Source organism: Falco punctatus, assembly GCF_963210335.1.
Source record: "Falco punctatus genome assembly, chromosome: 2".
Taxonomy (NCBI): Eukaryota; Metazoa; Chordata; class Aves; order Falconiformes; family Falconidae; genus Falco; species Falco punctatus.
The window spans coordinates 78,429,012-78,455,408 of NC_137581.1; the positions used below are offsets into that span (position 1 = coordinate 78,429,012).

The following is a 26,397-nucleotide window of genomic DNA, read 5'->3' on the forward strand; positions in this document are numbered from 1 at the left end:
TGTTACATTTAGTGAAGTCAGAGCAAGGAGAAAAACAGGGGTAATACTTTTTCTTAGCTATGGTATTTAACTTCAGACCTTACAGGATTATCTAGTTAAGTTAATTAACTAAACTGTCAGTTCAAAGAACAGGTTATTTTCAGCTGTCTTCTGTGGACAATCAATCAGTTTTAAAAGATGTTAGATGTGAGATGTTTAGATATGAGGTGGGTTTCTGGCCACTGCGTCCAACCATTGTGTTTAGCTACACACATGGCCCATGCAGGTACAAACATGTACATTTTAAAAATTCTGGAAGACAAATGCATTTAGATTTGATACTTTGATGTATACAAAATCTGCATTTCACACAAAAGCTCTAATAATTCCTCATGCACAGGTGTTCAGTTCTTTTGAAAGTCCTTGCATGAGCTTTAAAATAAAATTATTCTCTAAAGAACCCTCCTGAGCAGGTTTTTTCTGCTTTACAAATGAAGCTTAGTTCAAGGTCCGGGGGAAGCTAATGGGAAGTACATTCACCGAGCAGTTGTTTAATTGAATTCCTGGAGAGGGATAGCTAGAGGAACTGGTGGCTGCTCTGTTTGCCTTGGCATCTGGCTAAGGTGAAATGAGTGACAGGGATTTTTTGTAAGAGCAGTTCTGCCTTTCTTTGCTGAAAACAAGGGACAACATCCCTAACAATAAGGGGATCCTTTGGAGAAGTATGCTTCCCTTAGCATGCCAGGATTTGTTTTTTTCCTGAATTTTCCTACGGCTCTGAAAAAAAATTCAGTTGTTATAAATTATACTTCGTTTTAAATATTATGTAAGTTCAGTGTAACTAACGCATATTTGTATTTCATAATCATTTCTTGAAATTTCTCTGCATGTGTGAGTGAAGCCTAAGCTTAAGGGATTTAATATTTAGCATATTTCTGCAATCTGGCAAGGTTGTCTTTCTGCTGATATATTTGAGTTAGGAATTTACACAGCAAATGCCATAATTATTAAGTGTGAGAGAAAGCTAGAATTCTGAAAACTTAATATGTTTGAAAATAGAACCTGACCTTCTCTAATACAGAATTCCTGATGCCCTTCCCAACATATATACACCCTTTACTTGATATTTCAGTTCCCATGATACATAGCACAAACAAACATACTTCAATCAGAAGTTTACCCCTTTTGCAAATGTCTCCAGTTTTCAAAGTCACATTTTTCCTTCCTTCAGAAAATGTCATTTAAACAGTGAATAAAAATTTTCCTCCCAGAAATTGAAATGTGAATTCAGCTATTTGAGAACAAATGTGCAGCAGTGAATTAAATAGTTTTGGATATTTTTTTTAGAGAAGAATTAGTCTTATGAACAAGTAATGTCATCTGTTCTCTGTTGTAATTTAACCTTGGGCTAATGCATTATGTCAAATTTCAGCACATACAGGATGAGATCGTTCTATTAAGATTGTCATAGTCGTATTAAAAAAGCAGCATTCACCCATCTGCATCTTTACCATCTTTAAGAGGCTTAAGAATTACAACTTAGCTAATATAAACTAATATTAAAAAGTCATTTGTTATATCTGCGAACATTTTCAGTTTCTTCGTGCTTTCCTGTGCACAGCTGAGTACTCTGCACAGGAAGTTTTGAGCTGTGCCTCAAAAACTCCCAGTTGTCAAGGCTGACATGAACAATGCGCTAGCAGAGAGGGAAATGTGATGAAAACATACTGTCCTATAGGCTTTTGAGTTAAACTGATCTCTTAGAGAGAGCATACAGCATACTTGCTGTTTCTGCAGTGTATGAGTAAACAAGCATTCAGTAATTCCCTTTTCCATTACTCTGAAAGCAGTGATCTCTTCAGAAGTTAACTTCAGTGTTACCAGCTGCACATCGTATGTTGTCCAACTAGTTTTATAGTAATATACTGTTTATATTTACAAACACTGCCAATGATTCACTTAAATCTTGAAAATATTTATGCAGACCTGTTCCCCTTCCAACTAATTGTATACCAAGAGATGAACTTCAGAAACATTTTGATACTGCTTTAGCTTGAGTCACCAGTGGCCACAGAAAAACAAGCTTCACTCTTTTGATCAAGTCTTTGCTTACTTCATCAGCTGCAAAAGGAGCTGATATATTGCTGATAATGCATGAAAAGCACTTGCTGTTAAGGTCTATCTTTTTAATGTGTGAGAAGTCTTGAAACACAACCTTTTGTCATTGCCTAATTACTGGTGACAGCAAACATGGTCTACACCATGCTGTATTTTTATACTATGGCAGTCACATTACCTTCTGTATTCCCACATTTCTACGCAACAAAAATGGTTTTCAAATTGCTCTCACAAGCTATGCTAGTTCTATATTGATGAACTGCTCCGCAGGCTGCCTTGCAATTAGCCCCTATGGTTCAGTACCATGCCAAGGAACTGGAAATGGCTTCAGCTGAAGCTGTACTAAATCTCATGGCCATTTCTCTCCTCTGCCATACAAAATCATCCATGTACTCATTGCAGGAAATGCAATGCCTTTTCTTCTTTTCGGAGGTGCAATTTGCCTTATTGACGGACCATTACCACTGCAGTTAGTTTTATAGTCACAGAGCATGAAAGGATGTAGTTTGACCAGCTGACTCAAATAAATCCTAGCTTCAAAATTAGACCATGGTTGTGCTGACTATGCTGCCTCCCTTGTGTGTTGGACTAACAAATGTCTCCAGATGCTTTGCCACATACAGCTAGTATTTATTGTCTGGAAAAAAAATAATGGAATAAACTGATCATCAAACACTAAGCTACAGTAAAATACCAGAGCAGTCTTAGCCTAGTGTGCCAGGATAAAGCTAGCAGGTGTTTAAGTAAACTGCAGTCTTATGGAACAGAATTAAGATTTTTGCTCCTTGGAGTTGCAGTTTTTTTGGTGGCTGAAGGCACATTTATATAAACGACATGTAAAACTAAAGACCCTTGGTGGTAAAGTGTAAGCTTTTTGTGATAACATCTTAGGATTTGCTCTCAAGCAATGACATCATTTGAGGGAAACAAAGCAGCATGTAGCAGTCAGCTCAGCCACTCAGAAAGTGGTGGCAGGCAGGGAAAGTTCTCACCATCATTCTCTGGATAGTCCCAGGCCTCTGCCCTTCTCTGGCTGGTCTTCCAGTCCTCATCAGTTACAGCCTCATCAGTAGAGTATGGCAGAGGCCCCAGCAGCTTGGCCTCTGCTCTTCAAGGTAGTGGAGCCTGGATGGCAGTCTGTGAAGCTCTGGACTGGAGCTTTGCTGAGGACCACACCAGAAGAATGACACTGTGGGTGAAAACCCAGGGTTTGGCACATAGCATAGGTGAAACTCTTGCAGCAGGGAGTTCATGGTTGATTTGGCTCCTTGCTGCTTGCTCAGATTGCACATGAATAAAAGGTGGTCCTTTAAAGCAAGGTGGGTGTAGTCACTCCATTCAGTGCTTGTGGAAAGGATTCAGATGTTAATTACCCTCCTCCCCGCCCCCCCCCCCCCCCCCCCATGTGCCACCCACAGGCAACAGAGAGCCATAGACACCATGACCCCTGTCACCTGCTCCCTTCTGGTAGAGAATTTCTTGTCAGAGGCAAACTTACTCCCTGTTCAGCTGAAATCAAATCCAGGGCAGGAAATCTGCTTCAATCAGGGCAGAAAGCAGCTCCCTTGCCTCATTGCCCCAGTCGGGCACTCCAACACATGAATGCTGAGGGAGTGCATAGTTCATCTGTTTAAATAACTCCATTTTGAGCTTTTATCCTGCTACAATACTTCTTTAGTCCCAATACTTGAAGCAACCCATGTGCCTCGAAGAGGGAAAAAAAAAAAAAAAGATAATTAATAGAAAATGGTAGCAATTCAACACAGTTTGGACTTCCAGAAAGCTGAGAATTTTCTTTTTCCCACTCTTCTATCCCTCATCAGACCTCAGCTCAGCTTTTGGTACCATTTTGTCCTACCAGAGCAGCCCCTCTGTCACTTCTGTGCCTGATGCCAGCTCCACAACATCCCTTTCCTTCCTGTGTCACTCAATGAAGTTATGGCATCAATCACTGGGTGAAATCATGTTTCCCTCCATGATGAATCATTTCTAGAAGAACCAGTTTCAATCAGTACCAAATAGTCTTCCATGGGGAGGGCTCCGGGTGCTCAGCACTTCTGAAAGTGTAACCACTTGCATCCCTGCCTGTCTGCGGCTCTAGGAAAACAGCCAGAAGCAGTGGTTAAAATCATGCTTCAGCTGTATTTTTTTATATGCAGCCCCAGGTACTTAAAAACATTTTTCCTTCCAGCAGGGGTGCAAATAGTAGGACGATATGGGAAAACATAGGTACCTCTTCTAAATTTCACCAGAAATCCTAACAGAGATTGTCTTGTTCCCTACAGCCTGTGTTTCACATGAGCTGTTTGTTGAAGGACAACCAGAGGGAAAAACCTTTAATCACAATCTACACAGGCTGGTTTTCAGTCAGCAACCCTCCGTCACTCCAGTTGGTAACCTAGGAGGGAGAGCTGCTACATCCCAAGCTATCCAGCTATTCCTTCCATCAGCTTATTCAAAGCAAGTTTTCTTTGAAGTTCATAACCTATTTTATCTTCCTTTGTTCTACTTCCCACCTTTAGTCCTCTCTTGGAGAGCAAGATACGTTATGACTGTGGTTAAGGTTCTTAAAACCCTGTCAGAAAAGGCAAATGATGGTGTCTGATGCGAAGAAGCGGCAATCAGCCTTTAGCCATCAGATGCCCTTCTGTCCGCATAAGCAGGAAACTTTTCACAATTCAAGTTTGTTTATTGCTTGAGCTAGCTAAAGGCCATGAAATGCTAATGTTAACGCTACGAGCACATTACTGCCTCTTTAATTTATTTCAGCTAACTTCTGGTGATGGCATTTGGGTAAGCTAAACTGCCAGTTGAACTGAATTTGTTGTGCAGCTCGACGTTAAAACCATGCTGGAAATAGATCTGTATTCAGAAGCATCTAATTAGGAAAACATCATGATAGTCAATGCAAATGTTTTCCAAGGCACTACATCTGTGCACCATGCATCAATTGCATACTGAGATTGCAATATCCATTTTCCAAGCCATAAAAGCCATCTAATGAGAAAGCATGCACTTTCAGTCTGCCTATGCGAAAGAAAGAGCAAATCTTAGGTTTTGGCACTTAAGCCTCTCTGTGTACATTTCCTCAGTGAAATAATATAAGAAAGAAAATTTGCAAGGCAGGGTGTAACAGAAATCTATGCAATATTTATTTGCTGAGAGCCATGGTTTAGAAATACCTGCTTCTATAACATTAGGCTGCATTCAAACACTGTTTGATATCAAGGTATCAACCCCCCAAAAAAACATTTTTTTTGCAGGCCCTAATACTATGAACTATTCTAAGTATGCTGACCTATGCCCCCCTCTTTCTTCTCTTGTTTTAACAAGTGTTTATGTATTGTAGTACATATGCACATGTGTATATATACACATGTATATGTACATACATATATATACCTACACCAGAAAAATTCTCCTTGAGCAGTATGCAGGAATCAAAGGCTTGGGTTTCATTTTTTAGACAGAGCAAAACTAAGACCGAGCAAAACTAAGACCGAAAACAGATAATGTTCTCCATCAGTTACACTAACACAGTCTTTCCCACAAATCCATGGCGCACCCATATTATTTTTTTTCCTTCTTTGACTTCACTATGGAGAAAAATGAAGGCATTTGCTTCACTGGGCATGCTTCCAGATGTGAGATCAGCTTCTTTGTGATCTGATCTCTTAGACCTGGTGTGAGTTACATGTGGATTAGGCTGAACATGTTAGTATTATGAGGGAGAGTCTCTCCTATATATAAAATTACTTAGTCTGTTCTGCATCTTGCTACTGAAGGGAATAAACTTTCTACAAAAGATGCAAAAAATTATTAGGAACATCATAAGCCGTTATAAGCCTTATTGGAAAATAAACCAAATATTTTTTTCAAAATTACTCTTTTTTTCCTTCTATATGCCAAAATTGATAGCTACTGACATAAAAGAAAAAATGGCTAGACTAATTTGTAGTGTATTGCAGTGAAGCACCAGATTTTGGTTAAAATGGAAAAAAAATAATTCAGTAACAGGGCTAAAATACAAGTGTTAATATTTTTCCATGTATAACATTGTTTCTTGGTGAGATTTTGTGGAATTTTTTGTTAAAACATTTAAAATACTTTGAAAGCATCAGAGATGCAGTAAAGTGTTTTTCCTATGCTTCTAAAGCGTTATAAAAATCCTCAAGGAGCTGCGCAAACTCTCTCTAAAAAAAAAACCACACTCAAACGCTTCTAGTGACTAAACCTGACTAAAAATAACTAGTCCATCAAACTCAAAAGAACAAGGAATTTTATTCAAGTTCATTTGAGGATTTGATTATTCTTTTGAAAATGGTAAAGAACAGCAATCCTGAAAACCCAGGCAGAAAAACATTGATCTCTTAGGTCTGTTTAGTTGTTGTTCATCAAGACAACAGATACCTCCCGTTTTCTTAGAGTAAGTATATAATTTCTGGCCTCTCACATCTGTAGAAAACTGCTTTTCAGGAAGAACTTATTCAAAAAGTCACTACAGTTCTATTTGTAGAACAAATAGGCCTTTAATGATTCACAGTCTTATTTCAATATTCATGCTAATATGCATTTTTTTCCATTTAGGAAATAATAATGTGACAATCCAGCACTCTAACTGTAAAATGCATTTCTTTTAGGAAACTAGTTTAAACTGATTCTTGATTAGATTGAGGAAACTACCATGTTTGTTAGGGAAATTAAAAACACTGTATGTTTGCATTTACCTGTCCTAGCTCTAGTATATACAGCATATCGTTTACAGCTGTAGTGCTTTCCAAAGAGCTTCCTGCTTATAAATGTTAAAAATCCTTACTGGCCATCGTTCTTTAGAAATGAACATACAAGCAAAGCAGTCACTGCAGGTCCCGTTACTTAATGCTATACAAAATACTGTTAAGGTGTAAGAAAAACTGAGGAAGAAATGAAAATGGAGAATTTAAGCAGGTATTCTCATCTCACTCAGCTGGTATGAAGTGTCACGATTCACACAAATGCAGCACCTTTTTCATGAGTACATTTACTGAAGCCGAGAGTTCACATTACAGAAGGATGTTCTCACTGATATCCTTTGTTACAGACACATTGGACACAGGCCCGACAAGCACCTTGCTTTGCAGCCTCCTGAAGCTCTTTTAAAACAAATTGACCAGTAATCTCATGTGCCCAAATTCTGCAATTAAAGAGGTCACCCTAGTGCCAACACTGTGAAAGTTTTCCACAGACTTTTTTGGACTGTCCTACTCTAATTAAAAAAAAAGTTTAACAAACGTCTGTGGTAATAGTTTTTGACAAAGTCCTTTAAATCTTTAGTCAGGTATGAACTGATTATGGTTCTTTGCATATTGTACTTATTTCCTAAAAGTACCAGTAACGCAAAACATATTGGAACTGTCTTCAGGGTCTCTGTTTTTAAGTTTTGTCTCGAACTGTTTAGTTTTGAAGTGTATTTACAGATTTCTTTTCTCCAATTAATTGTTTTAAAGACAGCTATCACTTGCTGTCATATGTTAAAGAAGGAAAAGAATGAAAAAAGGAACCTCAAAGCATTTGTACATCATTATCCTTTTAATAAAGCACTTAGAAGTGTGTGCTACTCATACATTTTTATGTGAGATCCATTACAAGAAGTACAGGCCATACTGAATAAACAGGAGCTTTGCCTTGGAGACTGAACTTCACAGCCTGGGCTTTAGGCATGCTCTCATTTTGCTTGATGATCTGGGGCTTGCTGTTGCAAAAAAACCTAGAAGTTAAAAGCCTTGCTGACATAGCTAATAAGGCTGTGAGAAACTGAATTACACAGCATTGCACAGAGGAACAATTGGAGAAAATAAAAATTCTGTTAGAAGAACTGAGAAAAATTGGTGCAACATTTGCAGGACTGGTATGTTACCTTCTGCTGCCTCCTCATATTTTCGTCTATTGCCTTTTTAGCTTACTACACAAAGAAAACAACTGTATGTTTCCCTTAGTCTTTAATGAAACAATTACTGAATAATCAAAATCACTAGGTTATTAAACTTTTTTATCCTGAAACCTGTGAACAATGTGCTTGATTGTTTTCAGCAGCTGTATACTAGCCCAAGCAAGAGGTGCAGTTGACATGCCTGAGGGAAGGAATGCTATCCAGAGGGACCTGGATAAGCTTGAGAAGTGGGTCCATATGAACTTCATGAGGTTCAACAAAGCCAAGTGCAAGGTCCTGCACCTGGGTTGGGGCAACCCCTGGTACAATACAGGCTGGGGGATGAAAGGATTGAGAGCAGGCCTGTGGAGAACAACTTGGTGGTATTGGTGAATGAAAAACTGGACATGAGCCAGCAACGTTCATTTGCAGCCCAGAAGACCAGCCATATCCTGGGCTGCATCTAAAGAAGCATGGCCAGCAGTCTGAGGGAGGTGATTTTCCCCCTCTGTTCTGGTCTGGTGAAACCAAACCTGAAGTACTATATTCAGCTCTTGAGTCCCCAGCACAGGAAAGACACAGACCTGTTGGAGCAGGTCCAGAGGTCCACAAACATGATGGGAGGTGTGGATCACCTCTTCTATGAAGACAGGCTGAGGGAGTTGGGGTTGTTCAGTCTGGAGAAGAGAATGCTTCAAGGACACCTTATTGGGTCCTTCCAGTACTTAAAAGGGACTTATAAGAAAGATAGAGACAGACTTTCTAGCAGGGCTGTTGTAATTGAGTTACTTTGGTCAAGAAATAACACAACACAAACACTAGTCCCCAACTGCTCACCTCTCCCAGTGTCTGTTATCTGATCCAGATTGCAGGCTCTCCCCACCTGCCTCAGCTACATTGGGCACTGCCATCATCACTCATTACCCACGGTCTTGTATAAAAAAAAAATGTCCAAATCATTTTGCCTCACACAGGGCACCAATTGTTGTGATCCAGTTACAGCAGTCAGGAAATAATGCAACACAAACAAAAGAGCAAGCAGCAAAAAGCTTTACCCTTGGTCAAACTCTATTGTCCATGCTGTTTCCTCTATCCTCCAGAACACACTCCTTGTGTCTACTTCATCCAAATTTCCCCCCCCCACCTCAGAGCTATTTAACCACTTTGCTGTAGGATCACAGCTGCACATAGTCAAAGCAAGGCCACAGCTGCATATTATCAGTGTCAATCAACCTACTGTCTTCATTCCCCTGCACAGGGCCTGCTGCAATAAGATAAGTGGTAATGGTTTTAAACTAAAAGAGCATTGATTTAGACTAGATATAAGGAATACATTTTTTACGATGTAGGTAGTGAAACACTGGAACAGGTTGCCCAGAGAGGTAGTAGATGCCCCATCCCTGCAAACATTCAAGGTCAGGTTGCAGGGGACTCTAAGCAACCTGATCTAGTTGACAATGTCCTTGCTAATTCAGGGAGGTTGGACTAGATGACCTTTAAAGGTCCTTTCTAACCCAAACTATTCTGTGATCTTGTGAACTCTACCATGCACGTTATTGCACAGTCAACTCTTAAGACAGATGGTGAAATATCACTCATTAAAATACTGACCAGGATGGAAGAGGGGCAAAGGAGAGGGTGAATCACCTCTCCTGACTCCACAGTGCAGACATGACCTATGACAGTTGGGTATACACACATACCTATATTGTCACGTACGTACATTTTTATCTTACATGTCAAACATATTCATGATCCCAGATGCAGACCTTTATGTCTCACAGATATCGGTATATTACAGGACTGTCAGAACACATTTTTCTTTATTGAGCCACTTAAAACTGTAGCATTGCAAATTTTTTTTTGCACCAGGAGCTCCCATTTAATTGTGTTCCATCTCCAAAGCTCATTTTACTTTGTGTTAGGTTTCCTCAAGCAGATATTTCTGCTGACAAACTCACATTTTTGTCCTCTAATAGGACACTTAGGGAAGTCAATAAGATTTGGGAAACTACTTTGCCCTGTCTGTACTGAAGCCAAATCACAAAGATGTCAAATGAACTCCTTTTAATAATTCATTGCAGCAGAATCTGGTTTACTTTTAGATAGCTCTTACAGAAGAAAAAAAGGCGTTTGGCTTCTAAGCTTCATCTTGCAGAACTGATGAATTACTCCCAGGCTGCAGTCCAGATGGTCCTCCAGACTGGGCTGCCAGAGAAAATCCCCCACATCTCTCCCCTTTTCCTCCCAACACCCAGAGTACAGTACCTCCATACCTTGTGCCAGCAGCACTGACAGAGGAGGTGATAAATTGAAAAGGCAATAATTACCTGTGTATCTTCCCATTATAAAAAAAAAAAGGGAACCCTTTCACCTACTGATGGACAGATGTAATTAAGCCTTCCCACCTCAGTCACCACAGACAGTAGCAGATCTCAAGCTCCCATGTACTCACTGAACAGAGGAGCTGTGTTATGCATTGCAGCATTTGGGATCATGGTAGAACAAACAACTGAAACACAACTCAGAAAAATAACAGTGGTTTTCCACAGAAAGGAAACGGGGACTGTTTCAGGCTTGGGCAGCACATGTCCATGAGAAAGTTTTGAGAAAGCAGCGGTGTTTGTTCAGCTAACAGCCCTGTCATAGCTGTGATGGGCTAAGGTTACTTAGGTGAAGCAAGCAGGGAAGGATACAGTTATTTGTTAGCACAGCTGGCATAAAAAAGGGAAGAAAGACAAGTCTGATGTACATGAGCCCTGAAAATGACATGAAAAAGAGCTCATCTGCCTGAAAGTTTGTCTGTTTTTCCAGCCTTTGGTCTAACAAAAGTTATTCTCCATACACTTTATCTCAATTATGTTTATGTCTAAAGTAATATATTACCTAATACCTGTATTTGAATTGATGACATGCTGGTTATATTACAAGCATACCTTAATTTAAATGTGTGTGCACACATAAGTGCCTGTAACTTAAACAGTATGTGTTATACTAGTGATGCAAAACTACACAGACAGCTTCTCCCCTAAAAAAAAAAAAATTAAAAAAAAAAAAAGAAAAAAAGAGGAAACCAGTTTTATTAGTAGTGTATTTGAATATAGTGTCATCAGCTGCAAAAGGAGTGGTATTCGATTTCACTAGCTTACGATGTGGCCTGTATCATGAGTTCCCATTATTTCCATTATATGGGACCCAGGGAAGGGAAGCAGGGTTCTCTCTCACAGGAGCTCTTCGGTGAAATCCTTCTTGCAGAAGCTATAGCTTCTTTGGAGGTCACCTTTAGGACAGAAAAGCTGTGAATAGCTCCCCCAGAGTATAATGACAATTAAAAAAGGTTTCATAAAACACGTAAATTAGTGTCAGTTGCGATTCATCTCATGGCATATTCTTTCATGATATATGATCAAATGGCTTTAAAAGCTGTACCTAACACCCTTACTTTTACAGTCCTACTGGTCTTCTGTTTTTCAGTCAGGAGCTGACAGATGCTGTCTGGGTTGAATGGGGTCAAATTAAAGGTGTTTAACATCTTTGTTGGTGACATGGACAGTAGGATCGAATGTACTCTCATCAAGTTTGCTGACGACACCAAGCTATGTAGTGTAGTCAACATGCTGGAGGGAAGGGATGCCTTAAAGTGTTCAAGTGGATGGGCCTTTGAGCAACTTAGTCTAGTGGAAGGTGCCCCTGCCCATGGCAGTGAGGTTGGAACTAGATGATCTTTAATGTCCCTTCCAACCTAAACCATTCCATGATTCTATGAAATTCAGCTTTCAGAAGTGCTTATGAGCAGCTGCATTGAACGCTACCCAGGTCTCAGAAGTAGTCAAGAAGAGAAAACAGAGGACTTCAGTAAACAGTTATTTGGATTACACTTTGGCTTCAATTTGTCAGCTGCACCACCGCCAGTAGGAAGAGAAATGGAAATGTCACAAAAGATTGTAACCTTTAATATATGTGCATTAAAAAAACCACAAACACCCAAAGCTCCACATAAAAGCATGTGCATGTACCAGCCTGCAGCAGTGTTTTCAGCCCTCAATGACTTCATCATCACAGCCCACAGTCCTGCTGCTCTGTGGTGGTACCTGACCTTGGGAGCCTCTGCATGCATGCTGACATCCATCACTGCTCCTGGAACGTCCCCAGAAGGGATCAGTGGATGCCATCAGGAGCAGGTTTGCACCATTGCCCTTGCTACCATCTCTGAAGCACTGTACACAGGAAAACATATCACAGCCCAACCCAAACCTGCCAGCTAACGGCGTGGCCACACACCGTAATTCTTAACAATAGAAATGCACTGTAAATACAGTTTTGCCTTTGTAACTGGGAGGCATTTTGGCTGTATGTGTCAAAGAAATTTCTGTGTTTGTCCTTTGTATCCTTTTTTAGGGGAATTGTTCAGCTGTTTGACGAATTAAGGTTAGTCCTGACATCTTCCAAACGGCAAATACTCTCCGTGAAAATCCTGGGATGTTTTCTGCATATGTGAAAGTGTTATTTTGAGAATGAAGAGTGTTGGAACACTCTAAAGGTATCTTGGAGTAAAAACCTACTAACATACTGGAAATATTCAGACAACATAAGCATAATAGAAAACTTTTGCTAAAAGTATAGGAGATACTCGATTTTTTTAGAAATCCGTCAACTTTGCAAGTTTTTCTCCAGAGTAACATACTTTGTTGTAAGTATTGTCTTTTTAATTTTCTTTTTTTTTTTTTTTTTTTTTTTTTAAAAAAAGAATTCATATATATCTATTGATTCAGGACATATTTTCAAGCAGTCTGGGGAATGCTGAGATGTAATTGACATCCTCCATTGTTTTTTAAAATTGACACTTCTTCAGACAGAATGTATTTACATTTGGACACAAGAGTACCCTGCTGGTTGAAAAAATGAGCTATAAAAGTTATCTGAAAGTCATTAAAACACCACAGATGCTCTTTTCAAATAAGGTCATTGGTTAGCAAAACATCAGAAAGTTTCTGCACACAATGAATCACATCAAAAATAACTAGGTTGAAAACCAAACCATCTGAAGTTGAGAAATGCCAGAATTAGATACCCCTGCAGTATTAATGGTACTTGCTCTTCTGTGATGAAATGTGTTATGACATAGCTTTTGATTCATAGGCTTATATCCCCTTCCCTTCCCCAGCCCACTCCTATTTCTATGAATGGGAAATTATTCCTTATTTTCTTTTATACCACCTCTATTTTATTTAGAATTCACTGTTTAGAGGCTGAACTGAACATAACATTATTCTTTGGCTCCCTGGAGATTTTGTGATTCTAATTTCATTTTATGAATGGTGTTGCCAATGTCCAAGTGGCATTGGACATTTCTGAGTTGCCTTACAAGAGGGTATGGTTAGATGATGCAGCAGTTGCCTGCACCCTTTAACACAAAGAAGTAAGGTATAGGGGGATGAAGGGCAAACTTTCCCCTGATCTTTGGGACCCCACGTTATGATTGTATTTGGAAAATATTTATAGCATTATATATATGCAAAGCTGAGGTGAAACTTGGTAGGTGGCTGGATAGTAGCATGTTAAACCTAAAGCCAGAAGTTTCTCCATGACCCCCAGAAAGGTGTGCAACTGAAGAACCAGGGAAAAAGGGAATTTTTTTTTTAAACATAGAAGCATTTATCTCCTTCCCAAAGGTCAGGAGAGAAGAAACTTCAGTGTTTTGCTATCAACAACAAGAACAAAAGCAGGTCCTTACAACTGAGGCACTCCAAGTGCAATTCTGCTGTTGGGAAATTCAGTTTTGAAATCACAGAATAATCTAGCCCAGAGGAGACATCAGGGATCATCCCTCCCCTGGCCAGCACAGCTCAGATGACTCAGGGCTTGTCCACTTGAATCTGGAGTACCTTCAAGGATGGAAACCCCACAACTTTGGGCAACCTGCCACAGATGTTGGTTGAGCAGAATCCATCCCTGTGTGAAAACCAAAAGGCTGAAGTCTTGTGTCTACAGAATGACCTTGAAGAAAGGTCCTGATCCCAGCAGCCTTCCCTTCCTCATAGGTATGATGGGGTGTGTATAAAGCATTCAGGCTTCTGAGTTATTCGGTTACACTCCTGGCATGTGCTGTAGAGTTGCCTATGAAAGACTACAACAGCAGCTTTCCCCCTACGAGATATACAGCTCCTGAGTATTTAGTACTAGAAATGTTGCTGTATCCTATTCAGAGGGGGGAGTCCTAACTTCTCAGTTAATCTGAATAAGATTAAATGAAGAACTCAGATATGTCTGACCTTAATATTCTGACATCTTTGAGGCAACATCATGTCACTGTCACAGCCACAATAGTATTTGACACTGCTACTATTACTAAATGCTGAAGTTTTCAGTTTTGATTAAAACTGCAAAAGGTAGAAACTGTACTGTCAGGCATTATCTTGATAAAGAGATCAGCTGTGCATAACTTTGTCTACGTGGCAAGACCTGGTGCATTTAAAGTTGTGGCAAATTTGACCAAGGTCTTAGCACTTGGTCTCTGTCATTTTTTCTTACTCAAGCAGACCACTTACTTTTCTTATTGCACACTTGCCTGCCTGTTTCTTTTATCCTAAATCCCTACTAGAGTCTTTGAGACCTGAGTGACTGTAAAAGTAGGAAAGATTTTGTTCTGTCAGACCTAGTCAGACCTAGGTGTGTATTTTACTGGGACTATGGAGACTTTGGAGATGAGTTTCTGTTATCAGACCCTATAAGAAGCAAGTCAAAATATTGCTAGGTAAATTGGAAAGACTTGCTATTTTCTCATGTGGTCCAGACTAATGTTCATCACTGAGATCTAAAGATTGCTCCAGAGCTTACGTGTCAAAAATTGTTTCATTCGCATACAGGTAACATGCTATTTTCTTTCAGGAGCTGTGTTTTTTGTTAGTGTGTTTGGAAGTTGCCCTGGGGGCTGGGATATACCCTGATTTCTACAGATCTTGAGCTTTCTGGTAAGTTCAAACAGGTCAGCACCAGCCCATTGCTTTGCTGGTTCAGCTGCCTGGTCAGTTGAGCAATCGCTAAATTGCATGACAAAATTTCAAGCCTCTGGGAACCCTCACAGAAGCACTAGGCAAGTTGCTCTTACCCTGGGCTCAGTATTGGCTAAATTCAGCAAGCCTGCTGAGATCCGGTCCTTGTCCAGCCTTGTCCTGGCTGCTCCATTTTTCAGACAATGCAGCATGGAGAAAACATGTCAATGTGATAATCATTGGATGTGGCTAAACCCACTCTCTGCTCTTCAGATATTGTGTGTGTTGCAAATGCTTTTGTTTGTCTCCCAGGGCAGAGAAGGGTAATGTCCGTCTTATCAGGAGAATAGAAGTTCTGAAGGTTGCCTTTCTTTTTGTAAGTTTAAAAAAATTAAATCCAAATGTTTTCTTTCTGTTTCCAGCATGTTGTGGGTGTAGATGGTGGCTGGGACTGCTTCCAGGCAATTGAGGGAAGCTGCCAAGGTCACCCAAAGGGTGGGGATCTGCCCTGGTGTTGGGAAGAGACCCTCGAAGTCCCACCTAGGAGCTGAATCCTCACAAACCTCTGCTGGACCCTGAATCCAGGAGAAAGAAGCTACCAGCAGGCAGATGCTGTGGGGTGCCTAGGCCAGATTTAGTGGATGGTTTGTGGGCTCAGAGCCTCAGACTCAGGTTACTCTCATTTATCTAGGGCCAACTGATTGAACTGGCAGGAGACCAGGCTGTTTTTATGCTGGATGTTACTGAAAATGAGAGACTGTCATGAAAATTTTGGGTCCCCCGAGTGGTCTTTTCCAGTGACAACCCTAATCATCAGGCTATGCTGAAACAAGTCTATTGCGAATAATCGTAATTAATAGCAGCAGGATTTTGAGCAAACATATTTTTCATGGCATTTTCAGCTTTGGCATAAAGCTTTCAGCATGTTCCTGAGGAAGCAAACACTGACTGTCTCCATATCTGCTCTGGGTGCCACCTATAGAAATGCACGTGGTTTTGCTGTGCTATGTTAGGAGGGGGTGGGACTGCACTCGGTACAGATCCCAGGGACCTCCTGTGTACATGAATGCCTGAAAAGTAGTTCACAGCTGTAAAGAGGGAGTCACGGCTTTGCTGTACTTTCAAGGTCGATGCAGAGCACTTTTTAGCACTCAGACTTTATCCAATTCTTTTTCTTTTCTTCTAGTCCTTAGTGTAAATGACAACTTTCACCTTGACTTGAGCATTTGCCCTGAGTCTCTGGCTTGTATTCCTGTCCTGAATGGGTTAAGAGGCTCAACTTCTTTACTGTGAGAAGTAAAGAATAAAATATGAGGTTATAAAAATAACCAGGACTCGTTTCCTGGATAGAACAATGTTTGGTAAAGGATGGGCCATATAAAGTTAAGATCTGCCTATGCACCCGTGCACAGCTAAGACAAACACTTGAGAGTGACGTGTGACTGGAACTGGCTGACTGCTGTGGTTTCGTGGCGCTATAGCATCTTTCCCTGCTCCCTTCCACCAAGTGCAATGCAGTGGTAGTGAAAAGGTTGTGATGGTAGCTTTCATGTTGATCTTGGCATTCCCTGTGCAGGTGACAAAGAGTGTGTGTGCACGTATGGGTACACACATGCACCCATATTATGCAGACATTATGGTCTGCACACCGTAATCACAGAAAAGCTACTCATGGTGCAGGTGACAGCTGGCTCTGTAATGTCAGATTGACCAGAAATAATCTGCAATCCCACCCGTTCCCAGTGCATCAAGTCCCTCTGGTCTGGGCAAACCATGTTCAGCTATGCTGTACTCCTGCCCTGGGACAGCAAAGAGCAGTGTAAATCTCAAAACCCCCTGCATGCTGCAAGCCACCCATGGGAGAAAATGTGCAATTGGATGGTCGCATCTACTGGTTTTTAGCTGCTAAATCCCAAGTCATCCTCAAATGAAGTCTGCCCTGAAACTAGCTTCACCCTCTCTCGATCGTTTTGTCTTGGCTCTCTTTGAATTGATGGGAAAGCTGCAGTTATTTTTAACAGCACCTCATCAATTCTGTGTCGCCTATTGCTTTGGTTCACAGCTCTTCCACCTGAGGTGATTCTGCTTATAAATACTGTAAAGGGTTCACCTTCAAGGACGACAATTTAATTAGAACTGCAAAGAGCTATGGCCCAACATGTCAGAGACTAATGAATGAGCTTTTGTGGTTGGTGGATAGCAGCCTGCCAAGGTATCCATTCATTTCTGTACATGTAAGATGAAATGCAGCTGAAGCTGTGGCCATTTTAAAACAAATCTCTTATTAGAGTCCAGGCAATGAGAGCAGAATAAAATAAATGGGGTTTTGGTACTTTATCTGTTTGTATGTAGGTTCAGGTGTGATTATGTAGTCTGCTATCAACTTTAATTAAGCTTTCTCTTTGCTCCTGACCTTGGAGCTTAAATATAATTTGTTCTGTAGGAAAGACAGGTGGTACAAGCTCAGTGTTTTAAAGTTCAAATTGATTTAGGTTACATTTAATTTAAATTTCCTTATGGAAGCATATAATTTTACTATTACTAATGTTGGAGCAATTACACAGAGGTGAAGAAACTGGTACAGAGCAAAGCCTTACAGTCCTCTAACGATTTTCTTCATGAACAAAAGTATATCTGCCTCGTGCTTTTGGTGTAATGTTATTTAAATACAACAGACCTCCCACTTCCCTGCCAGACTGGCTGCCCAGACAGACAGGAGGTGACAGTCAGGCATCAGCCACCATCACACTGGTGTGCAAAGGGACAAACAGGCTCCAGCAGACTTGCTCCCACCTGGGAACAGAGGTGAGGTCCTTAATGCTACCAGACTATTTGTCCTCTCCAGCATAACAGGAGCTCTTTTCTTGGCACGGGAGTGATGTAAACCCCCAGGGAGGGCTGGGAGCTGCAGCCCTTGGTAAGGCAGGCATGCTGGGCACCACAGGCAGGTCAGACATTTGATTTCAAGGCTCTGGACTGAGCTTTATCCATTGGAGCTGAGCTCTCCATCCTTGAGGGTCTGAGATGTTTGAGAATGGTGCGCACTGGGACTTGCGTTGGACGCAAGGGTGCCCCTGGTCTGACTTTTCTGGTTTTACAGAATCAGGGTGGTGGCCACCCTGGGAAGGGGCACATGCCACAGGGGTGCAACAGCTGAGCGTGGGGCAGCAGTGGTGGCTGGAGCAGCATGAGAGCTGTGGCACGAGCAGCATGAGAGCTGTGGCATGAGAGACTAGGAGATGCTGGGGATGCTGCCAACAGAGATGGAAGGAAGATGTTCCCTAGGATCCAGAGGCAGCCACACTGAGTTCCTGCAACCTTGAAAATTGAGGGCAGGACAGGATGGGAAGAAAGGATGAAGCCTCCAAGGGGATGGGAGGAGAGAAGTTTTTCAAGCCTTTTGTGAACCTGGTGTGCTCTCTTTAAGGAAAAGCTTGCAGGATCAATCATAGCCAGATTCTAGCTGGTGGAAGATCTATCACAACACATGTTTCAGTGCATGCTTGGTATTTCTGAGCCCCTGGCTACAATGCTCCCTTCCCTCCCCATGTCACCCAAGGCCTCCATTGCACTACAAATAGCACTGGAACCATTGATTTCTCTATCAAACTGTTGAATCAGGTTAGTTTTGTTATCCCACCAGGACTGGAATGTTAAAGAAAGCATTCTGGAAAAACTTCAGGTGCAGAGCTTAACGGAACTTGGGAGATATTCCAAAATCATATTACTGCATGTTACAGGTCTGATGACGTTTCCTTAATGATGACATTTCTCCAGGTTTTCCACCTTGTTTTCCAGTTGTGTTGTGGATTTCTCTATTACCTCACCATTATGTGATGTCCTTTTATGAAACACCTATCTTACCAGCTTTCAATTAAAGAGACAAAAGGTTTGAACTGTGGGTTTGGGGTTTTTTTATTCTTTCTGACAGACTTGGAGAATGAAAACTTTGCAGTTTCAATGTAAAACCAGTAACTTCCACAGTTTATCTCAAAGCAAATTGTTTTGTTTCAGTACTCTGAGAAATTGGTTTTGGCATTACTCTTCCATGGTCAAGGGTAGGGATCCAGTTTCTTTCACACTCAGTCCCAGAGATTTTGACATTTTTATGTGTGTATATATCTCCCATTAAAAAAAAAAAAAATAAAGTCACTGGCTAGAAATTCTGTGTGTATGTTTTCAGTCCAGCAGCATCAGAACAAATACCTGCAGCAGCCTTCCTCCTGACAACACATTGCAGAGACACAGGTCATCATTTTAAGTTCAAACAACTGCTCCGACAGTCAGGAAAGCTGCTGCCTCTTGCTGTGGCTTTGTCCAGCCAGCTCCATGCTCAGGGTCATCCCTGACGCTTGTCTCCTCACCTACCGTCAGGCCTGAAAAGCACCAACCACCTTCAGTGGGTGCCTGTGAAGGGGAAAACCATTCACCTCAGAGGGCAGAGGCACTTAAAGCAGAGCCAGGAGGAGGTTGGGGCAGGGTGGGGAGCTGTTGTACCAAATGCTCCCAATACTGAAGATCTGCTGGGAAGCATACAGGGCTCTTGTCAGCCCTGAAAATAGTTACAGATCTTTTCTGTGTCAATTCTAACACCTTTCTGCCCCGAAATCCTGAATCGAAGGAGCATAACATTCATTGTGAAAAAAAGGAAGAATAGTTCAGAAAGTACAAATAAAAACCCAGGGAAGTGCACTGCATGACCCCCGGCAGCGTTCGCAGTGTGCGCTGGGCTGGTGCACTTCCCGCAGAGGCATTTTCTTTCTGGGAAGGTGGTCAGGTTTCCCCTTGGGAGGCTCAGGCAAGTTTAGAGAAAATTAATGGTGAAAAGCACTCTCTTTTCCCTGCTGGAATGTCTCATAGTCAGCCATGAGAGCCCATTAAGCAACTGCTGTGACCTAAAATAACCTGACTAACACTAAAACTATGAACGGGCTGTCCAAACTGTATGCTTTTATTTCTTCCTTTTACCGTTCCTTTCTTTTAAAAGTGAGCTCCCTTCTCTGAGAGAGTTTTTCAGCCTACTCAGGAAAATAAAGTGCTGGTGGAGTTTGCCTTCCCAGCTGCCCCCTTTATCCCACCTCTTCACTGTTCATGTCTTCAGAAAAAAAACCAAACCAACACCTCCCCCCCAAAAAAAATCCCCAGGCCCAACCAAGCAAAAAAACCCTTTTCATACATGCCTGGCTGTGCAGGTAAAGGACGTTGGGCATCAAAGTCTGAAGACATTTACTCCAAATTACTTTATGCACAGAATTAGGTAAAGACCTATTGCTATTCACCCACCTGCAAGCCAGGGACGGGTATCATCCCCCCAGCTGCCCGGGCAAGTGGGAAACCTGGCTGCACAAAAGCTCCTCTGGACTCTCCATTTGTCCCAAACAGTAGCCCAGAGTTTCTTTAATTTGTTTTTCAACTGTGTTATTTGGTGTAATAATACCTTCCTTATAACTCCAAACTCCTCTTAGCTACGGTAACATTGCTATGGAGCTCACCTGGTTAAAAAAATGATCGACAAATAGACAAACTTTTAAACAGTCAAAATGTCTTTGGTTCTGAATAGGAAAAGCAAACTCCAACCTAAAAACAAGGGGAGGGAAAAACTGTACTGAGTTTAACGTAATTGTGTTAATTATACAATTTAAGCGACACAGTAATGGAATAAAGAAGGATAAAAAGGTTCTTAGAAAAGGCAGGAGTGAGGGAGTTGCTAACTCATTTGAGACAAAAAGAGAGTTAATTACTATCTGTGAATCATTAAAGGGTTAGCTGAGGTTGAGGCATGGGGAAAAGTATAATGTGAAAAAGAATGAGTCTCTCTAAGGAGGTGTGATTTTTAGCAGACAAGACAGGGAAGAATTTTAGCTCTTAAATTCATCGTTTGAAGTGTCTCATCACCCTCAAGACTAAGATGGAGTTGCCATTTTGTGCAGGATGTGCCTGCACTGATACCTTGATGTTATGGTACTTTAGGGCTTGTCTTTTGAGACCTCATGCTGATGCCAACTATTTTCACTTTCACGAATATTTTCCAAGGTGGCATTTGGTGCAATGGGGGAACTATAACACATGCCAAGATGCAGATATATAGGATCCTTGGATTTGGATGGTTCTTTTAGAGGAAAGTTTTTTAAATGGTGCTGGCAGAGACACATCAGCACATTTTCTCTCATCTTGGTCCTGTGAACCAATGTATCCTGTGGGGACTTGACTGCTCCCAGCTGTATTGATCTGAGAACCTTGACTAGAGGAGAGTAGGACAGGCGCTTCTTTAAAGCTTTTGTTACATGTTTAACTAGCTCTACCGCTCCAGTGCTCTTTGGAGATTCAAAAGCCGATAAAACGCTCAAGCTGGGGGGACCATACACATTTATAGTTATGCGTACTGAAGAGCTGGCTGGATCCAGGGCACAAAGCCAGACACCCTGCAGGTCTGAGCCTCCACGTCTTAAAAAACAGCCCAGTTCCACTCTGATTTTAATCAGCAGGAGACTTGCCACGAAATTCTTTGAATATGGCGGCCCCAAAGGCATCTTCACGTTATAAGGAGGGTAAATATTACCAGGCATATTGAATACAAATGAAGAGTCTTGTTAAGTCACGACAGTTGGCACCTTCCAGATTGTCAGCTGAACATAGATTTAGGGAGATATTGGAATATTTCCAGTCACCACATTAAAATGTATGTATGTCCTCCCTCCATTGCACACTCATTCTTGCCTGTCACTGAAGGTAAGTTTTGGTGGGGATCGCAGCCACAGGACCCACCATCCCTATGCTTGAGGGCAGCCAAGAGCCACAGGAACAAATGGAACAAGCCTCAATTTTGCCCAAAAGCTTTTCACCTTTTTTCAGAGGATGAGAAAGAAGCTTGAATGGAAGATGAAAGTGGCCTGAGACTCAAAATTCCTGAATGTTAGTCAGAAAATAAATTTTTATCTGCAAATGCAGTACTAATGCCTCATCTAGCTCAAGCTGAGCACAGCAGAAAGACTGTTGTGGGAATCAAAAAGAACTGAACTGCCCCAAAATGAAATCTTCAACAAAAGTTTAGTTTTCTGTAGAGTTTTTCAATGGGAAATAGTAATTTCTTTCTGTATGTTTAAATTAGGTTCTTATTAGCAAAATATTTCTCTATTGAGAAAAACCAACACAACAAACCAAAGCAAATGAGTAAATTGTTTTTCAACACATAGTTTTTACATTCTATTTGAAAATACTTCATGGGTAATTTTTAAATTTTTTTTTTTAATGGTGGTAAAAGGTTGGGTGTTGGTTCTTTTGTTCAGGGTTTTTTTTGGTGGTGTGCTTTATCACCATATTGGTCAAACAGGCAGACTAGATAAGAAATGGCTCCTTGTCCGAGTGATGTATCAGCACTCCTCTGCAGGTCTTTAAGAAGCTCATACCTCCAGGATGTCTTCATTTGGTTGCTTCTGTAGGACTTTGCAGAACTTTAGCACTTAGGCTTGACAGAGCTAAGGATGCAAGTACAACTTGATTCATTTCAAGACACTTAAGTACTTTGCTAACTTAGTGCCCTTATAAAAGCATAATGACATTAATAATAGTTATGAAACAATTATACATAACTGCATTTTTTCTATTTTAAAACAACTTGAATTGAGCACGGCGCAGAAATACTTGAATTAACAGTGCCCACACTGTCACCAGCCAGCGAAACTGCAGGTGGTTCTCAGCCTGCTCAAGTGTACTGAATTTTATTGCTTTCAGTTAATATTTCCAGCCAGTGCTGAACAGGGTGTTCATGTTAGCACTAATCTGGGATGCTCTGCACCATATTCCCTTGGTCAGGGCACATGAAGGTAGCCAGAACACACACAAGGAGGCACTTAGCAAGGCAGCTCAAACATTGTTACATTAAACCCACCAACTGTAGTATTCAATCATTTATGCTTTGTATAAACCAAGCAATATTGCTTCTCATGTAATCAAAAGATGCAACAAAGTAATATGAGCTGACAGCTCCCCTGTAAAAAGGTATTTTTCCTCTAAAGAAAGCCACATTGATCTTAGACCAGGGATAACTTTTTCCTCCCCTTTCTCCCATTATGGGAAAAGCTGTTTTCCCCCCCCGATCCTTACGTAAGTGACTAACTTTTGTGAATACTGCTCCCAAACGGACTAAAGGTCCATTCCTAAGGAATAAGTAAAGTAACATCAACACATTTCTTCTGATCCAAAAAATACTGAAGCTGAACAAAAGCCTCGTGGTTGCAGATAAAGTGAATGCAGAGAGTCCCAGGTGAGTTTGATCCAGAGCACTTGGGACTTGTGCCGTTCTGGGTCTTTGCCCCATAGTAGTAAAAAAAGGTGTAGGTAAGTGAACCCCAGTTTTTTTCTAAAGGTATGACCCTCACTTTCCTTTTCTGCCCAAGGTACAAGAAGACATTGTTCAGAGTGCTGTTCTGACATGGCTATTACACTTACGGAAAACCAAGTACAGCAGAAGGCAACGGAAGCAGACGTCACAAATAAAGGCAGAAGACCCTTTTATTTCGCATAGACAAAATGCAAAGAGTGTCTCATTAAATTAATATTAAAAAAAACCCCAAACAAATCAACCCCCTCACTCCATTGACATCACTCATCCTAACTGACAACAAAAAACAATTAAGGACTCATTTTCTAATTTTAAAAAAAAGTGCAAACATGACAAGACTTTTTGTTTTTTCCAAATCAATGCTCCTGCTGAACTCACAAATAGGGTGATTTATTTTTTTTGTGATTTTTTCCCTTTTGATTCTTGTCTGATGGAACATCCAGTTAAAATGTTTTAGTTAAGTCTCCATGCACTTCGTAGAAAATCAGTAAAAACAAACGCTTGTGAAGATCAGAAAACTGGACTCTTTTACCCAAAAATTCAGATGTCCAGTCAGATGAAGCTCACACTCAGACAGAAAAAAAGCAAGAGAGTCTTTGCACTGTCTGTTGTTCATATTATTATTTTTTTTTGTCAAATATTTTGGCAATCTTCTTCTTTAATTATAAATATTGGAATTCAATAAAAAAAAGGTAGCTTTCATTGGATTTTTTTTTCAGTGTAAATATTTACAGCCACTGTCCAGCCATGCTCTTTTTGTTATACCAGGGTGTAAGATTTTGCGTAGGGATTGTTTCCTTTCAAGTGGCCCCGGGAGTCCAGCAGGGATTCTTGGGAGCTGCTCATTTTTGCTGCCTGTCCTAGCTCAGCTCCTTCTCGCTGAGGTAACGTTGCCACAGCACCAGGTTGCCATGACTGTACTTCTCTTGTGGAGGATGTCTCCATGGGTATCGGCTCCAGGACAGTGGGACGCTTCAAGGTTCGGCTTTTCTGCGGCTCCAAGCAGGCTTGCCCCAAACCCAGGTCTCTGCTTGTGCCCTGCACACCACGGTTCAATAAAAAGTCCATCCTAAGGTAGGGTGGCAAATGCATGAGATCACCTGCAGAGGCAAAAGTGAAAAATAAGTCCTTACTTACGGTCATGTGCTGTGTTATGTTCACCTACTGGCTGGGGGAGTCAAGGTGCTGGATTTGGCCACCAAAGAGGAGTATCTGTAATCAATCCAGCTGCAGCACTTGTAGTTGATATATTGTTGGTCAGCCATTTACTATGCCATGATCTTACAGAGTCAAGAGTCAACAACCTCCTTCTGGGCAGACCCGTAAGAATTCACTATTGATATTTGTTTTTATAATAGAATGACTATAATAAGAAGTGTGATGTCTTTTACAAGCACTCACAGCATGAAGAAGACAAAATGAAAAGACCAGGATGTTTTTCACAAAATCTTAACAGAAAAGGTCTCAGTTTTCATTTGTAAAAATTTGGAAAATGTGGAGGCTTGGTAGATTTCCTTTTCTTCTTTTCCATTTTAAATGAAACCCTTCACAATTGCAATTGATGACCCCCAGTCTAGAGTAGAATAACCAAATCATTTTAAAAATGGATGCATGAGTGGTTAGGCTATAGTTTTGAAGAGATTTCTGAATAAAACACAAGAAGATTCTTGTCCTAATATAGTGGCATTTACCTGCCATTGTGTTTAAATCACTAATGATTTGTTTCCACTATGGCCATCAATATGCCACTGTTTTGAGCAAGAAAATGCATGGGGGCTGGCACCCTAGCTCTTGCATCAACCTCCCTTCTGTTCTGTATTGTCAAGGAAACCCCTTACTCATTATTTCCCCTGATTCCTGGGCATTTCTATGTGAGCCTGGTGATGGCAGCCTACTCAGTCCAGAGGATTTGCCTTTGCAAAGCTACTGAATTCAAACAGGTGTCTTGGACCTTCTGCCTGGAATTAGGCAGGGGTGAATGTTACCTTTCATTTATCTTCACATGTATTAGACCCGCTACAGAAATTAGATTGGCTTATTTATTCTAGGCCTGCCTGTTAGGCATTCATAAAGGTACTTCAAGGAAATGAGAGGCAATCAGGGACATAATGACATTCCCTGCTGAAAGTATTTGATGGTGTAACCTCACATATATATGAAAAAAAAAAGCACTGTTACAAGTGCACTGAAAACAGTATTCCCCCCTCTTTACAGTCCTCTGCAGGTATATAGCTTCCTTTTCATGGCTCATATCAAAACCATAGTCTCTTCTATAGACAGTTATCTACACATGGGATGCATCCTGAATGTTTAAAATAGAAGACTCTTGCCACTACTACACCTCTGTCTACGTGAGCTGTTTACAGCAGCAGAAATTAAGGCTGACCTGTGCCAGTGGCATAAACAATAGAACAGGAAAGCATTTCTTCATAATAAAACAATGTATAGCAATTTTGTTTTTCCTAACCAAGCTAAAAGCTGTCCAATGCTCTAAAATAAAACAGGTCCTTTGATTTCTCATGTAAATAAAGCCACTGCAAATCTTACCTAAAAGACTAACAGCATCTGCTCTATCCATAATTTCAGGTCACAGGGAGAGAATTGCTGAGAAGCTCCATTTGGACAGAATGACTGCTTTTTCCTACAGATATCCCCCAGACACTGTCTGACACCATATGTTTTATTCTAGCTACATCTCCAACAGAGATGCATGGTACATAGTATTTAACCCCCACAGAATAAGATGTACGTATCTCAAGATGACATGCAATGCGGCAACATTTATGTAAGGTTGGAGAGAGAGGGGAGGTTTGTGCTTATAATCATACTGATTGCCACTTGAAAAATTAATTGTGGTAACGTTAATTTGTTTTACTCATTTACCTTATTTTTCTACAGTACCTTTCATGCCAAACGCATTCTGTGTATGAGACCTATTTCAGCTGAGACAGCAGCGTACCTGCTGCTGGAGTAAAGTACATCAGGATACGGACACATGAACTGGCAGGCACAGGCAGGCACCCACTCGCTCCACTTAACTACAGGCATTGAACTGAGAT

General features: G+C 41.0%; 1 protein-coding gene across 2 annotated transcripts in view; it reads right to left on the reverse strand.

Moving 5' to 3' along the window:
* Positions 1-7,997: 7,997 nt before the first annotated feature.
* Positions 7,998-26,397, reverse strand: part of DSCAM (DS cell adhesion molecule) — a 484,929-nt gene continuing 466,529 nt past the window's right edge. Inside the window, exon 33 of one of the 2 annotated variants that reach the window (XM_080376609.1) lies at positions 7,998-24,438. In XM_080376609.1, coding sequence (XP_080232735.1) covers positions 24,098-24,438 — 341 coding nt within the window. In that variant the 3' untranslated portion in view covers positions 7,998-24,097. The remainder of the gene's footprint in view (positions 24,439-26,397) is intronic. The other variant, XM_080376610.1, reaches the window with a different exon arrangement.